The 15,947-nt window shown below is 51.0% G+C and overlaps 1 protein-coding gene across 1 annotated transcript in view; it reads left to right on the top strand.

The window, feature by feature from the left end:
• CACNA1F (calcium voltage-gated channel subunit alpha1 F) overlaps window positions 1-15,947 on the top strand; it is a 24,936-nt gene that overhangs the window by 1,042 nt on the left and 7,947 nt on the right. The window contains 30 exon segments of the mRNA XM_023760952.1: window positions 19-173; window positions 471-576; window positions 780-919; window positions 1,162-1,304; window positions 1,404-1,556; window positions 2,164-2,369; window positions 2,482-2,585; window positions 3,370-3,560; window positions 3,804-3,896; window positions 4,009-4,102; window positions 4,274-4,300; window positions 4,417-4,577; window positions 5,478-5,703; window positions 6,587-6,794; window positions 6,885-7,005; window positions 7,117-7,198; window positions 8,087-8,132; window positions 8,318-8,387; window positions 9,230-9,377; window positions 9,541-9,670; window positions 10,131-10,190; window positions 10,328-10,434; window positions 10,516-10,603; window positions 11,010-11,117; window positions 11,204-11,256; window positions 12,348-12,494; window positions 13,235-13,436; window positions 13,534-13,692; window positions 15,361-15,471; window positions 15,701-15,784. Coding sequence (XP_023616720.1) covers window positions 19-173; window positions 471-576; window positions 780-919; window positions 1,162-1,304; window positions 1,404-1,556; window positions 2,164-2,369; window positions 2,482-2,585; window positions 3,370-3,560; window positions 3,804-3,896; window positions 4,009-4,102; window positions 4,274-4,300; window positions 4,417-4,577; window positions 5,478-5,703; window positions 6,587-6,794; window positions 6,885-7,005; window positions 7,117-7,198; window positions 8,087-8,132; window positions 8,318-8,387; window positions 9,230-9,377; window positions 9,541-9,670; window positions 10,131-10,190; window positions 10,328-10,434; window positions 10,516-10,603; window positions 11,010-11,117; window positions 11,204-11,256; window positions 12,348-12,494; window positions 13,235-13,436; window positions 13,534-13,692; window positions 15,361-15,471; window positions 15,701-15,784 — 3,723 coding nt within the window.

Here is a 15,947-nt window from a genome sequence, read left to right as displayed (position 1 = left end):
ATCAGGGGGTGAAATCAGTGGGCATCAGGCCTGGGGACCCCTAAGCGAAGGACTCAGCACAGTAAGCACAAGACGGTGGCAGTGGCCAGTGTTCAGCGGTCACCCCGGGCGATCTTCTGCCTCACTCTGGCCAACCCTCTGCGGCAGTCCTGCATCAGCATCGTGGAGTGGAAGCATCCTGGAAGGCCAGGGGAAGGCCTCAGGGGGTGAGGTCACCAGAGTACCAAGAGTGAAGGATTGGGTCAGGATTAGCATGGATCAAGGGTCAAGTACTGGCTTCAGGGGGAATTTGAGAAAAGTGAAGGTCATTCACCAGGGGAGTCAGAGTCAAGGCCTTGGTCAGGGTAGGGGCTGGGAATGTGAGGGCTGGTCACCTTGGGGTCAAGGGTGAGCATTGGGTGGGGAGGGCCCCAAGGGAATGTTGGGGTTCTAAGGCTGCTTTGCCGGGGTCCTTGACTGTGTCCACTGAGGCCCTTCGACATCCTCATCCTGCTCACCATCTTTGCCAACTGCGTGGCCCTGGGGGTCTACATTCCCTTCCCAGAAGACGACTCCAACACTGCCAACCACAACCTGGTGAGTTTTGCTTCACCATGCCCGCCCTGTCAGATACAGCCCCAGTAGAACTACACCTCAAGCCTTCCAACGAGGCCCTCCCCTCTCTGATCCAGATGACTCACCTCTGCCCAGCCCTCTGTCCTGGCTACGCCCTTTTCCCTACCCCTGTCCCCATCAATCCCCAACCCAAATACCTCCTGGATCTCCGGCTCCGCCCCCAGGAGCAGGTGGAGTACGTATTTCTGGTGATTTTCACTGTGGAGACGGTGCTCAAGATCGTGGCCTATGGGCTGGTGCTCCATCCCAGCGCCTACATCCGCAATGGCTGGAACCTACTCGATTTCATCATCGTTGTGGTTGGGTGAGCGTCTGCGGGCACACCCCCACCCTAGTTCAACTTTCCATCCCAAGCCCGCTGAATTCGGGGCTCAGGGAAGCGACTGCTTTAAATTGCTCCCATCTGGCAGCCAGAATCAGGAATATTTTAAGCCTGTTTGCATTTCCGGTTACAGAGACTTGTGCTTTTCTCAGGAGAGGAGAGGGATGGGAAGGGGTGCCAAAGCCTGACACCCGCCCACGCCTCATACCTTGCTCCCCCATCAGGTTGTTCAGCGTGCTGCTGGAGCAGGGCCCCGGGCGGCCTGGAGATGCTCCGCATACTGGAGGGAAGCCGGGGGGCTTCGATGTGAAGGCGTTGCGGGCATTTCGGGTGTTGAGGCCACTGAGGCTGGTGTCTGGAGTCCCGAGTGAGTGTAACGCCTCCCGGGGTTGAAGGTAGGGAAGGGGAGCGGGAGGAGGACTGAACGGACGCCGCCCCTACTTCACCCAGCCCTCGCTCCCCGCAGGCCTGCACATAGTGCTCAATTCCATCATGAAGGCGCTGGTACCGCTGCTGCACATCGCTCTGCTCGTGCTCTTCGTCATCATTATTTATGCCATCATCGGACTCGAGCTGTTCCTCGGACGCATGCACAAAACGTGCTACTTCCTGGGATCTGGTCAGCCAGCGGGCCCCTCCGGGGACAGGACGCGCCCCTCCACTGCCTCCTGGGCCAGACCGTGTTCTCAAGGAAACCCTAATTCACAAGACTCCGCCCCCAGACTCAGGCTCCAACCCCGATAAACAAGCCCTACCCATATATTCAAGACTCCACCCTCAATCTCAGACTACAATCGCCCACTTGCTAATAGCTCTGCCCTATCACAAGACTCCACCCTCTAGCCACTTAAGACTCCATCCTGCACAACTAGTCCCAGATTTTCAGGCCCTTCATCCGGACCCCAACCCAAGCCTTGCCCCCACCCTTTTTTTCAGAAGCCCTCCAAAATTCACAAGACTCTGCCCCCAGATTGATACCTCACTTTCATTTATAAAATTCTACCCCAAGATTTACAGTCCCACTCCCCAGATCCCTGTGGTTGGGACTCAGCTTCCCAGGGGTTCAGAATCCTGACCTGGCAGAGTCAGGATCTAAGGGTTGTCCTTGATTTAGAAAAATCTAGGACCCTGAGTTGAACGTCCCAGGTGGGCAGAGCTAGAGGGTGGCAGGGAATGCGGGTGGATGTGGTTCAGAGCCCAGAGCCCAGACCCTGTCTTCCAAGCAGAGATGGAAGCGGAGGAGGACCCGTCGCCCTGTGCGTCTTCAGGCTCTGGAGGCTCTGGGCGTGTGTGCACGCTGAACCAGACCGAGTGCCGCGGGCGCTGGGCAGGGCCCAACGGAGGCATCACTAACTTCGACAACTTCTTCTTCGCCATGCTGACGGTCTTCCAGTGTGTCACCATGGAAGGATGGACGGATGTGCTCTACTGGGTGAGGTGGAAGGAGGGCACACAGTTTAGAAGCTGAACCTGCCTTTTCTCCGTGAGCTCAGAGGCAGGAATGTCTGCATGCCCTGAGGGATGCATGTCCTCTCTCTACCCAGATGCAGGATGCCATGGGGTATGAGCTGCCCTGGGTGTATTTCGTGAGTCTCGTCATCTTTGGGTCCTTCTTCGTCCTCAACCTTGTACTTGGCGTCCTGAGTGGGTGAGGAGCCTAGACACTCCCCTCATTCTGCCCCTCAGACTCTGTCACTTTTTTTCTTCCTGGCAAACTCCTAGGCAACCTTCAAAACCCATCTGAAATACCCCACCATTCATTCAGTCAATATTGAGCATCTACTGGGTCCAAAGCACCATTTTAGGAATGAAACAAGAGTCAAAAATCCCTGCCTTCCCAGATATTACATTTGGGGGCTAGGGGGGAGACAAACTATAGCAACATATACAATAAGTAACATATATGTAGTGTTTTATATGGAATATTTCCCATGGAAAGGAAGGAAGCATAAAAATAAGAATAGGAAGGCTTCTGGCCAATTTGGCAGAATAGGAAAAAACACTTGCATATCAATTTTGATCAAATCTACAGTACATTTTGGATTTATGTCACATTTGCAAAAGTTGCAGTTGAAGGTACATTAATTGGTCTTAGGCCTTTCTAAAAGTATGTATTAGTGTAGATAATGAAGACATGTTTGCAAGGCCAAAAAAATAGGAATGGGGCTATCTTGCCGTTAAAATGGGGACAGTCAGGACAGGCCTCCTTGAGAAGGTATTACTGAGTAAAAATGTGAAAGAGATGAGGGAATGAGTCATGTGGCTCTCTGAGGAAAATGTCGCAAGCAAAGGGAACACTCTGTGCAAAGGCTCCAAAGCACGAATGTGCTTGGCATATTCAAAGAACAGCAAGGATGCCAGTGTGGCTGGAATGGGGAAGGCGAGGGGGCCGGGGTGGTTCCTCCACCTCACCCTCTATCCTCCACCCTCAGGGAGTTCTCCAAGGAGAGGGAGAAGGCAAAAGCACGAGGGGACTTCCAGAAGCTGAGGGAGAAGCAGCAGTTGGAGGAGGACCTGCGGGGCTACCTGGACTGGATCATGCAGGCAGAGGAGCTGGACATGGAAGACCCCTCAGCTGATGGAAACTTTGGTTCTGTGGCTGAAGAGGGCAGGGCTGGCCACCGTAGGCAACCCTAATCTGGCCCATTCCCTACTCCATGGGGGCTGCCCTCCTGAGACCCAGATCTCCCCTGCAACAACTCTAGGCCCAGCCCTCAGATGTGGCCTAGGAAACAGAACCTAGATCCAGATTCAGATCCACCTCCCAAATGTACCCAGAACAGATTCCAAATAATCCACCTCCCCCACACACAGCCCTTACCCTGCCTCAGGCCATGGTCCTCAACTGTCCTCCCTATCCCTTCAGGACCACAACTGGCAGAGCTGACCAATAGGAGACATGGCCGTCTGCACTGGTTCAGTCACTCCACCCGATCCACACACTCCACCAGCAGCCATGGTGGGTGTCCATCCTGGTTGGGGAGGGGGCAGGATGGGTAGATGGAGGAGAAAGCCAAGGATGGAAACTTGAGGTCTTCCTGTGCTGACCTCTGTTCCCACCCTGCCCACAGCCAGCCTGCCAGCCAGTGACACTGGTTCCATGGCAGAGACTCCGGGCGATGAGGAAGAGGAGGAGGGGGCTCTGGCCAGTTGTACACGCTGCCTGTGAGGGCCCCAACCCCTTGACCCCTTACCCAGCCCAAAACTCAGTCCAGACCCTGACCCCAGTGCTTACTTTAGTTTCTAACCTTGACCTCAGCCCCTGACTTCTGATCCTAGCCACTGACTGCCCCTCAGCCCTTTATGACGCTCACCTCCCATAAACCTCTTTTGCAGAAACAAGATCATGAAAACCAGGGTCTGGTAAGTTGAGGAAGTTATGTGACTCCTGGAGCCCATGACTCTGTGATCCCCACCTGAGTTCCACAGGGCAGGCTGAGGTAGGTGATCTCAGCCAATGGGTTGTCCTTTCTGCCCAGCCGCCGCCTCCGTCGAGTCAACCAGGGTCTCCGGGCATGCTGCCGGCGAGCTGTGAAGTCCAATGCCTGCTACTGGGCTGTGCTGCTGCTTGTCTTCCTCAACACGCTCACCATCGCTTCAGAGCACCACGGGCAGCCCATGTGGCTCACCCAGACCCAGGGTGCGCCCCCCAGCCTCCAATTTCCTTCATCCCAGAAGCTCCAATTCAGGATCCCTCAGGTGCCTCAGACCCCCAAACACTGCCTTCCCCACAAGTAAATGCAGAAATCTTAGCCTGTCCCATCCCACCTTGTAGCCTACACTTCTGTAGCTCTTTTTTTATTATTATTACTTATTTCAGAGAGGAAAGGAGAGGGAGGGAAAGAGAGAAACATCAATGATGAGAGAGAATCATTGATCAGTTGCCTCCTGCACACCTCCTACTGGGGATTGAGCCCTCAACCCAGGCATGTGCCCTTGACCGGAATCAAACCCGGGACCCTTCAATCTGCAGGCCAACGCTCTAATCACTGAGCAACTGGCTAGGGCAGAGCCCAGGCTCTTAACACCACACTGGATAGGTTAACCCCTCTGTGCTTCAATTTCCCCATCTACAAAATGAGATAGTTATACTATTCACTTTATGGGGTGGGTAGGAGGATTATATTAAAGTGAAAAGTGCTTAGCACATTGCCTGGCCCACATAAAGTTAACACTTTATAAGTGATAGCTCTTACAAGAATTCATTTTCATCTCAACCCCAACCTTAATACTGAGCACACTTCTAACCCCAAACTTCAAACCAGCCCCAGTCCTAACTAAAACCCAGACTCTAACTCTACCCTTGAATTGGAGCTTTTCTGGACTCATAGAGGCTGATTGATGCCCCACCCCAACTCTGCCCTTCGCCCCAACTCCAAGCCCCTCATCCACTCTGACCTACAAATTCATCCCAATTCCTAACCCTAATCCCACCCCCAGCCTGTGCCTGGCCTGATACCAGCTACCCCAGATCATCCCATGGCCCTACCTCCTCACATGTCACCCCAGAAACTGGCCAGCCCCTCCCCTTTCCCCACAGAGTATGCCAACAAAGTGTTGCTCTGTCTGTTCACGGTGGAGATGCTTCTCAAGTTGTATGGTCTGGGCCCCTCCACCTACGTTTCCTCCTTCTTCAACCGCTTTGACTGCTTCGTGGTCTGTGGGGGCATCCTGGAGACCACACTGGTGGAGGTGGGTGCCATGCAGTCCCTGGGCATCTCAGTGCTCCGATGTGTGCGCCTCCTCAGGATCTTTAAAGTCACCAGGTGTGTGTGCGGTGGGGGGTGGGGGGTGGTGACTGAAGCCACAAACACAGCCCCAACAGCCCCCACCCCAGTCCCAATGATAACTGTGTATATTTCACCATCCAATTTGCAAATATCCATTGAGTGCCTACTGTGTACCAGGCACCATTCCAGGCCTTAGGGAAATACCAGGATTCAAAGCAGACACAAGTTTCTGCCTTTGTGGAGATTCAAGTTCTGTAGGAAGGGTGTCTACTCCGTTTCCATCTTCTTCCTCAACGTCAACCCTGCCTCTGAACTCAACTCCATACTCATGCCCAACCCAAACCCCATCCCAACCCTAAACTACAACACCATCTCTAGCCCAACCCCCAACCACTCATCATCCACAAGCCCATTTATAACCCCCATACCCAATCCCAACCCCATCTCCAATCTCATTCCTAATGCACAGCCTCATCCCCATCACTAACCACAACCCCCCCCATTCCTAGCTCCTAACCATCAGTTAATCTCCAAACACAACCCTGTTCCCAGCCTCAATCTTATCCCTAACTCAGTCTTCTACAACTCCAATACTCCCCAATCCTTAACCCCAACATTGACCCCAGTTGCAATTTCAAACTCCAACCCCAGTCCTGGTCCCAACCTGAAACCCAATTCTAGCTCCATCAATTTCCATTTACCCTCCATCCTAATCTCATCTCCCATTACTCCCCTAACGCTTAGCCCCAATCTCAACCTTCCCCTCACTTCTTATTCTTGCCTCACCCCCAGCTCCAAAATCACTTCTAACCCTGATACCAAAGGCCATTTTAACCCAACCCGCCCCAATGAACCTCAAGCTGGAATTCCTAACTCACCACTGGACATGTCAACCCTGCCCCCTCCATCTCTGCTGCAGGCACTGGGCATCTCTAAGCAATTTGGTGGCATCCCTGCTCAATTCAATGAAATCCATTGCATCCTTGCTGCTTCTCCTCTTCCTCTTTATCATCATCTTCTCCCTGCTTGGCATGCAGCTGTTTGGGGGCAAGTTCAACTTTGACCAGACACACACCAAGCGAAGCACCTTCGACACCTTCCCCCAGGCCCTCCTCACTGTCTTTCAGGTGGGGCCTGGAGATGATGGGATGGGTGGGTCAGGGGCACCCTAGGGTGCAGGGAGGGTCTCAAGAGCTTCATGGTGAATCCCCCCGCAGATCCTGACGGGTGAGGACTGGAATGTGGTCATGTATGATGGTATCATGGCTTATGGCGGCCCCTTTTTCCCAGGGATGCTGGTGTGCGTCTATTTCATCATTCTCTTCATCTGCGGCAACTGTATCCTTGAAAACTTGGGGGCTGGATGCTGGCAGGTGGGGTGGATAGAGGGATCTGGGTGGTCCACAAGCAGGCTGCTTCTCCATCTTTTGTAGCCTGAGCTCACCCCAGACATCCTGTTGAATGTGTTTCTTGCCATTGCTGTGGACAACCTAGCCAGTGGAGATACAGGCACTGCCAAGAACAAGGGCAGGTGATGTCTGGCTCCAGCCCTAAGACAGTCTCCCCTGGATCCCTGCCTGGGAATCCACACAGACATCCCACACCCCACAAATGCCTCAGTCACCCTGGCAATCCCCATCCCCACATCCAACCTGCCAGTTCTCGTTCAATCAACATGCATTTATTGAGCACCTACTTTGTGCCAGGTCCTGTTCTAGATGCTGAGAAGATAACAGGGGTCAAGGTAGACAGAATTCTCTCCTTCATGGAGCTGACATTTGAATTGGGGAAGCAAGCAAAATACATATAAATGAATATATAATATACTTTAAATATATGTACATAATATGTAACAAAGAAAAAGAAAGTGAAATAAAAGAATACAGAGAAATAAAGATTGCTATTTTGGTTAGAGTAGTCAAGGAAGGTCTCTATGTGGAGGTGACAGTTGAACAGAGAGCTGAATAAAGTAAGGGAGTGAGCCATTCAAATATCTGAGGGAAGAATGTTCAAGGCAAAGGGACAGCAAATCAAAGGTCCTGAGGTGATGATAGTCTTAGCACATTCAAAAATACACCAGGGAGACCAGTGAGCAAAGGAGAGAGTGATAGGAGGTGAGCTCAAATGGGGAAATAGCGAGGCCAGACTTAGGGTGTTCTGGGCCACAGTGAAGACTTTGGTTTTTGCTCTGAGTGGGAACCATGGGAGGGGTATGAGCAGAGGAGTGATGTGCCAGACTTAGGATTTAACAGGATCCTTCTGGCTACTGTGAGAAGAACAGACTGTGGGGATGAGGGCGGAAGCAGGGAAGTTCTGTGGGGTCTAAGAAAGGTCTGTTCTGACTGCAATGTTCCCCCCTCAGCCTCACCCATCTGCTGCAATCCTTAGCAATCACACACACCCCCATTTCCTCACACAGGGAGAAGAGCACTGAAGGGAAACACCCACAGGAGAATGGAGCGTTAGTGAGTTAGAAACCTGGGCACTGTCTACACCTCATACTACCATCAATGCCTGTCTATGTGTTTGTGTTTTTAACCCCCAACCTCTGCCTATTCAATCCTTCATTATTGCATCCCTTCTGTGCCTCCCTATGTCCATCTCCTGATGTCTCTCCCACAACCAATGACCCCTATCTTCCTGTCCCCAGGTGCCTGGTGGGGAGAATGAGAAAGAGGAGGGTGCAAAGAATGAAGGAGCAGGCAAGTGACCAGGGCCAGGTGGAGGAGGTGTGGGACCCTAGGGACAGCACCCACCCAGGCAGAGCTCTTGACTCCTGAGACCCTCCTGTCTAGGGAGCAGCCTTTTCCAAGATAATCTTGAAAATAATGGGCATGGTTTTTGGCCATCAACATTTGGGACATTGAGATTAAAGATTAACAGATGTTTTGTTTTACTACGGAACTTCTCAGAGCCTTTATTTTATAACTAGAGGCCCAGTGCACAAAATTCATGCACAGGTGCAGTCCCTAGACCTGGCTGGCAATCAAAGCGTGAGTGTCTGCATGGAAGGGCATGTCCCAGCTGACCTCTGGGCCCTGGGCAGCACCTGGGCCCCTGGGCCCCCATGCGCCCCCCTCCACCTGAGTCATTGGGCCCTGCCCGGCTCCCTCAGCACCTGAGAGCCGGGCAGCAGCCCTGCCACTACTGCTGGTCACCATCTGCAGGGAGATTGGCAGGGTGATCAGGCCCCACCTTGGCCTGGCGTCACCCACTCACCTGCTCCACCATCCTACCATGGTCCCACTCTTGTCGGGGCCCATCAGGGCCAGCAGTGCCTCCACTGCCACCTGCTGCTAGTGCCACATCACCGATGCCCACCATGTTCCGCGCCGCCCCCTGGTGGTCAGCACACATCATAGAGAGTGGTCAAACTCCCAGTTGAGGGGACAATTTGCATATTAGGCTTTAATTATATAGGATAGCATGTATATGACTGCGAGGATGGCAGTGTTCATTCAACACACATTTACTGAGCTCTTACTGTGTCCCAGACACTGTTCTAAGTGCTTTACATACATTTTCTCAATTAACTCCCTCTCTTCTGATCTTGTGGTGCCAGGCATGGAGGAAGAGGAGGAGGAGGAGGAAGAAGAGGAGGAAGAAGAGGGTGCAGGACGTGTGGAACTCCTACAGGAAGTTGTTCCCAAGGAGAAGGTGGTGCCCATCCCTGAGGGCAGTGCCTTCTTCTGCCTCAGCCAAACCAACCCGTGAGTGCTAGGGCAGGAGGGGCTTGAGCAGGTGGAGGGCCAGGGGGCAGCCAAGGCTCAGTGGGGTAGGGTACACATCCTGATACAACAGGCCTGAGCTGCAACCCTTGGGCTCTCCCAATCAACTCTGGGTTCTGACCACAGCCCATTCTCCATTCACCAGAATGAGGAAGGCTTGCCACACCCTCATCCACCATCATGTCTTCACCAATCTTATCCTGGTATTCATCATCCTCAGCAGTGTGTCCTTGGCCGCTGAGGACCCCATCCGAGTCCACTCCTTCCGCAACCACGTGAGCCTTTGGGGGGCACTCCCAGGAATGTCCTATTGGGCACTATCCAGCCAGTGTGCAAACAGGGAGAAGACCCCTATCTGGGCAGAAAGAGAAGGGCAAGAATGTCAGCCTTACTGCGGAAGCTCCAGGGAGGAGATCAGTATACAGCTGAAGAAGAATCTGTGCTCAGAGAGGTTGAACAGGCCAAGGGCACCCATGTAGCTGGGTAGAGGCAGAGAAGCCCAAATTTGAACCCTAGTCTTTCTGATGGCCAAGCCTGTTACCTTGTAGAGCAGTTCTTAATGATCATAAGAAAGAGAGGGAAGGGAGGAGGAGGGGGACAGCAATGATTACATAGAGAAGTACAAGTATGCGTGCGTGCATGTGCACACACACACACACACACACACACACACACACATACCTAGGATACCCCACAGCCATGACTCAGTGACTTTCCCTCTTTTTCATCCCCCAGATTCTGGGGTACTTTGATTATGCCTTCACCTCCATTTTCACTGTGGAGATTCTACTAAAGGTAACTAATGGGTCCCCAATCATACCTCCAGTTGCCCCAACCACCACCGCAACCCACCTCTCCTGTTTCCATCCCCTTCTACCCCTTCTATTCCCAAATCTGGGGTCTAGCCTGATGACCTCTACCCTCCTCCCCAGATGACGGTGTTCGGGGCCTTCCTGCACCAAGGCTCCTTCTGCCGTAGTTGGTTCAATCTGTTGGATCTGCTGGTGGTCAGTGTGTCCCTCATCTCTTTTGGCATCCAGTAAGTGACCCTTCACCCAGCCCATTCCTCCAGAGCTGAGGCAAGGCCTGAGCCAGGGCCTGAGGACTGCTCCCTCCCCAGCTCCAGCGCAATCTCAGTAGTAAAGATTCTGCGAGTACTCCGAGTACTTCGGCCCCTTAGAGCCATCAATCGAGCCAAGGGACTCAAGGTAACCCCACCCCACCCAAGTCCACAGGATCCAGGCCTTGCCCCTGGGGCCAAAATCACTTATCAGATTGACCATTTGTATGATGCATGACCACATGTAACCACTCATGCCTGACCATTGGCCATGTGGCCAGACCCAAATTCCTTAACCAATGACCACATTTTTCTGATCTGAGTCCCTGGCATGTGGCCACATATCCTGTCTGGTAAACACTTATTCCTGGTTGGTGCCCACACATCCCTGGCCCACATCACTGTCCCTTAACCACGTGTTCCTGACCACACATCCTTAACCCACAATAACATGTCCCTGACCCAAGTCCCTGAGCTCCATCATGCCCATATTCCCTGCCCCATGGCTGCTGTGGCCTGCACTGTCCATTAGTCATATTTGTGGGTACCTGCAGCACGTGGTGCAGTGTGTGTTCGTGGCCATCCGGACCATCGGGAATATCATGATTGTAACCACACTTCTGCAATTCATGTTTGCCTGCATTGGTGTACAGCTCTTCAAGGTGGGAAGAAACACTAGAGGGAGGCCCAGGCATGAGTCAAGGTGGGGTTGAAGGGTGCACCTGCTTGACAAATATCCTCCCTACAGGGGAAATTCTACAGTTGCACTGATGAGGCCAAACATACCCCCAAAGAATGCAAGTAAGTAGCCAAGACCTTGCCCTCACTGGGCCCAGAACCCTTCCCAAAGGCCACAGAGGCCCCTAGAGCTCACCAAGGCCCCTGAAACCCTTAGAGTTTCCTCCCAAGAACTTCAGAGAGCCCCCCAGATTTTATCAAGGCTCCCAGAACTCCCCAAGCCTCCAAGATACACCATCAGAACTCTCCCAAGAACTGCACAGGCCCTCAGATCTCACCAAACTCTAAGAGGCTCCTCAGTACCTCCCCAAACCACTCTCCACCTCTCCAGAATCACCTATATTTTATTCTGGACCTCCCAGCCATCCCCAAACACCATGACACCCATGCACCACTTAATCCTCAACTTCCATCCTGTAGAGGGTAGAGGTCAGAAGCATGGACTTTGAAATCAAACATTCCTGGTTCAAATCATCCCATGAGACTTTTCTTAACCTTGTAATTTTTTACATTTCTTAACCTTGCTGAATCCCATTTTCCTTAACTGAAGAATGGTGATTTTAAAAATGTGACTCTCACTGATTTTTTGTGAGGAGTAAATGACTTACCACATGGAGGGTGTACTACAATGTAAAGTTACTAGGTATAAAGCCAAGCACCATGCCTGGCATAAACTTAGTGATGAACAGGTTGGCTATTATTTGTATTACTTTTTTCTGGGTGGCAATGATAATGATGATAATGGTGATGAGGGCTAACATATAGGGATTGGCAAAGGTAGGTTTACAGTTGTAATAAATAATACTACAAGAATAAACTCTGTATCTCATGTACTCACAACTCTAAACCTACTTTTGCCCCACCCTGTATGTGGTGCCAACTATGTGCCACACACTATTCTCACTACTGACTTAATTATACATGTAACAAGACAGTAAATATGTTGTTCTTATTCTTATTTCATGGATGGGGAAAACTGAAGCACAGAGAGGTTAAATGCCCAAGGTCCAACCAGTAAATGGAGGGGCAGGATTTGAACCCAGGCTATCCAGCTCCACCATGATGCCCTGATGCCTCCATGCTGGAAACCTCAGTCCCCTTTCCACAGCTCTCTACCCTTCCTCACCCACTCAGACTGTCTACAACATCTACAGGGGCTCCTTCCTGGTCTATCCTGATGGAGATGTGTCACGGCCCCGGGTCCGGGAGCGGCTCTGGGTCAACAGTGATTTCAACTTTGACAATGTCCTTTCAGCCATGATGGCTCTGTTCACTGTCTCCACCTTCGAAGACTGGCCTGCGTGAGGAGAAGGGCCCCAGGGATGAGCAAGGGACAAGGAAGGAGTATCTAGGGGACTGGCTTGGAATCTGCTGAAGGATGGGTGGGAGGGTATCTTGAAATGTGATCAAGGCCTTTTGAAACTGGATAGAGTTTTCTGGGGACTGGTGGGAATATCAGAACACCGGGTGGGGGGGGTCTCCCAGTAGCTGGCTGGGGTGCTTTGGGGACCCGGGTGGGTGAGGTCTCCAGGAATTGGGTAGAGATCTCTGAGGGATTAGGTAGAAGTCTAGAGAGGACTGGGTAGGATTTAGGGGGGACCAGGTAGATGTCTGGAGAGACTGGTTGGGGATCTCAGAGGAGATGGAATGGGGGATTCAAGGGTTTCCAGAGAGTTGTGCAAGTCTTCAGGGTAGTAGTTGGAGATCGTTAGGGAGGTGGAGCAGGGAATTCAAGTTGGTGGGACAGGGGATTTAGCAATCTTTGGGGGTTGGTGGGGGAGTTATGAGTAACTGCATGGGGACTACAGGTGGATGGAGAAGGGGATTTGGAGGTCTGTGGGAGCTTAAGGGATTTGGGAGTCTTTGAGGGCCTAGTGGAGGTCTCTTGGAGTATGTATGGAGGTTCCAGGTGATTAGGTCAAAGGATCTAGGGGTCTTTGGGGTACCAAGCAAGAGATTCTGAGGTGTCTATGATAAGTGGTCTAGGGGAAGGTCTGAGGAGCCTGGTATATCCCCTCACCTGCCTCCACCGGCTCCACAGGCTGCTATACAAGGCCATTGATGCACATGCAGAGGACCAGGGACCCATCTATAATTACCATGTGGAGATTTCAGTGTTCTTTATTGTCTATATCATCATCATCGCATTCTTCATGATGAACATCTTTGTGGGCTTCGTCATCATCACCTTCCGTGCCCAAGGGGAACAGGAATACCAAAACTGTGAGCTGGACAAGAACCAGGTGACCTCTGACCCCTGATCCATGACCATCAACCCCCCATATACACCTCCTTGCCTTGGGACCTCACTGCTCACTCATGCCCTGCACCCATATGCAGCGCCAGTGCGTGGAGTACGCCCTCAAGGCCCAGCCACTCCGCCGCTACATTCCCAAGAACCCGCATCAGTATCGTGTGTGGGCCACTGTGAACTCTGCTGCCTTTGAGTACCTCATGTTTCTGCTCATCCTGCTCAACACGGTTGCTCTAGCCATGCAGGTCTGAGCTCCCCACCCTGACCCTTGCCAGATACCCTATTCTGTTTACACAATCCCTTGGGAACTATTAGGCATGCTTTAGCCTGCAAGTAATAAAACCCCCAACTGACAGAGACTTAAGCTATAAAGATATTTGCCACATCTCTTCACATCTAAGGCCAATAATTGTAAGTTACATCCTGATTTCAGAAATCAAAGAATATGAAAAAGAAATGGCAGATAGCAATTGTAAGTTGCCATTGATTATAAAACACGCCCCAATTTCAGAGATTCTAAAATGTGAAAAGATGTACATAACAAGAAATGTAGAGGTAGGCTGTTTGTTCATTGCTCATAAAAGACCCAGTCTCTGTCTTCCTGCTCCACTCTTTTTTTAAAATATATTTTTATTGATTTCAGAGAGGAAGGGAGAGGGAGAGAGAGATAGAAACATCAATCATGAAAGAGAATAATTGATCGGCTGCCTCCCACACGCCCCACACTGGGGATCCAGCCTGCAACCCAGGCATGTGCCCTGACCGGGAATTGAACCATGACCTCCTGGTTCATAGATTGATGCTCAACCACTGAGCCGGGCTGCTCTGCTCTTTTTAGTGAGTTAGTTTTCATTGTCATGATTGTTGCTTCATAGTCACAAAATGGCTGCCACAGCTCTGGGCATCAACACTACATTCAGGGCAGAAAAAGGGAGAGAAGGTTGCACCAGGGGACTCTCCTAATTTGAGCCTTTTATTAGAAAGCGAAAATAGCCCTAGCTGGTTTTGCTCAGTAGATAGAGCATCAGCCTGCGGACAGAAGGGGGTCCGGGTGTGATTCCAGTCAAGGGAATGTACCTCAGTTGCAGGCTCCTCCCTGGCCTGGGCCCTGACCAGGGTCCATGCAGGAGGCAACCAATCAATGTGTTTCTCTCATATCAATATTTCTCTCTGTCTTTCCCCCTCTCTTCCACTCTTTCTCTCTAAAAAAAAAAAGGCAAAAATATTTTTCACAGAAGCTACCCAACCAGCAGCAGACTTATGTTTCTATGTCAGTCAGAACTAGCTGCAAGGAAATGAAATTTTACCATTTGCTACAACACAGATGAACCTAGAGGGTATTATGCTAAGTGAAATAAGTCAGACAAAGAAATAAAAATACCATGTGATTTCACTTATATGTAGAATCTAAAGAACAAAATAAACGAAAAAACAAAACAGAAACAGACTCATAAATACTGAAAACAAACTGACAGTTGCCAGATGGGAGGGGAATCCAGGGGCTAGGTGAAAGGATTAAGAAGTACAAATTGATAGCTATAAAATAGTCCCAGGGATATAAAGTACACCATAAAGAATACAGTCAATAATATTGTAATAACTATGCATGGTTCCAGGTGGGTACTAGACTTATTGAGGTGATCACTTTGTAAATTATATAAATGTCTAACCACTATACTATACACCTGAAACTAATATAAAATAATATTGAAAATCAACTGTAGTTGACAAGTAAGAAAGAGTTGGTCTCCCTCAATATCCATCATGGAGGTAGATAATGTGAGGGGTTAGGCCAACCCATTGTGCTATACCACCTCCTCAGACTCCCCTCACTCTTAGCCAGAGAACATTTGACTAGGGGTGGGGGGTTCTCTGCTTCAGGTGCTGTCCTCACACCTGATTTTCTCCTCCAGCACTATGAGCAGACTGCTCCCTTCAACTATGCCATGGACATCCTCAACATGGTCTTCACTGGCCTCTTTACTGTTGAGATGGTGCTCAAAATCATCGCCTTCAAACCTAAGGTGTGCCCCACCTGCAGTGGGTGAATTCCTTGGGGTGGAACTCACTGCAGTGCTCTCAGGAGGGCAGCAACCAGGGAGTCATGAGACTAGGGAATGAGAGGGATCCAGATGCAGGCCCATCGTGTGGTCTAAGCTGGGCTTTGTCTCCCCAATTTCCCCACCGTACTGGCCCCCTACCCTAGCTTCCTAGATATGAGAAGACATATTTCTGCTTTCCTCCTGCCTCCAGCATTACTTTGCCGACGCCTGGAACACATTTGATGCTCTTATTGTGGTGGGCAGTGTAGTGGACATTGCTGTCACTGAAGTCAACGTGAGTACTGGCCTCTCTACTAACCCACTCTCCCCCTGCTAACCTTTCCTCACCTCAACCCCAGGGCTTTCTTTCAAATGGGTAGAGGAGATGACACAATCCCATCCCCCCAACTCATGAGAGACTCAGTGCTCCTCATTCTAGCTCTATCCCTTCTGAGTCC

This window comes from Myotis lucifugus, unplaced genomic scaffold (genome assembly GCF_000147115.1).
Source record: "Myotis lucifugus unplaced genomic scaffold, Myoluc2.0 scaffold_196, whole genome shotgun sequence".
In the NCBI taxonomy this organism is placed as follows: Eukaryota; Metazoa; Chordata; class Mammalia; order Chiroptera; family Vespertilionidae; genus Myotis; species Myotis lucifugus.
This window is presented reverse-complemented; position numbering and strand designations above follow the sequence as displayed.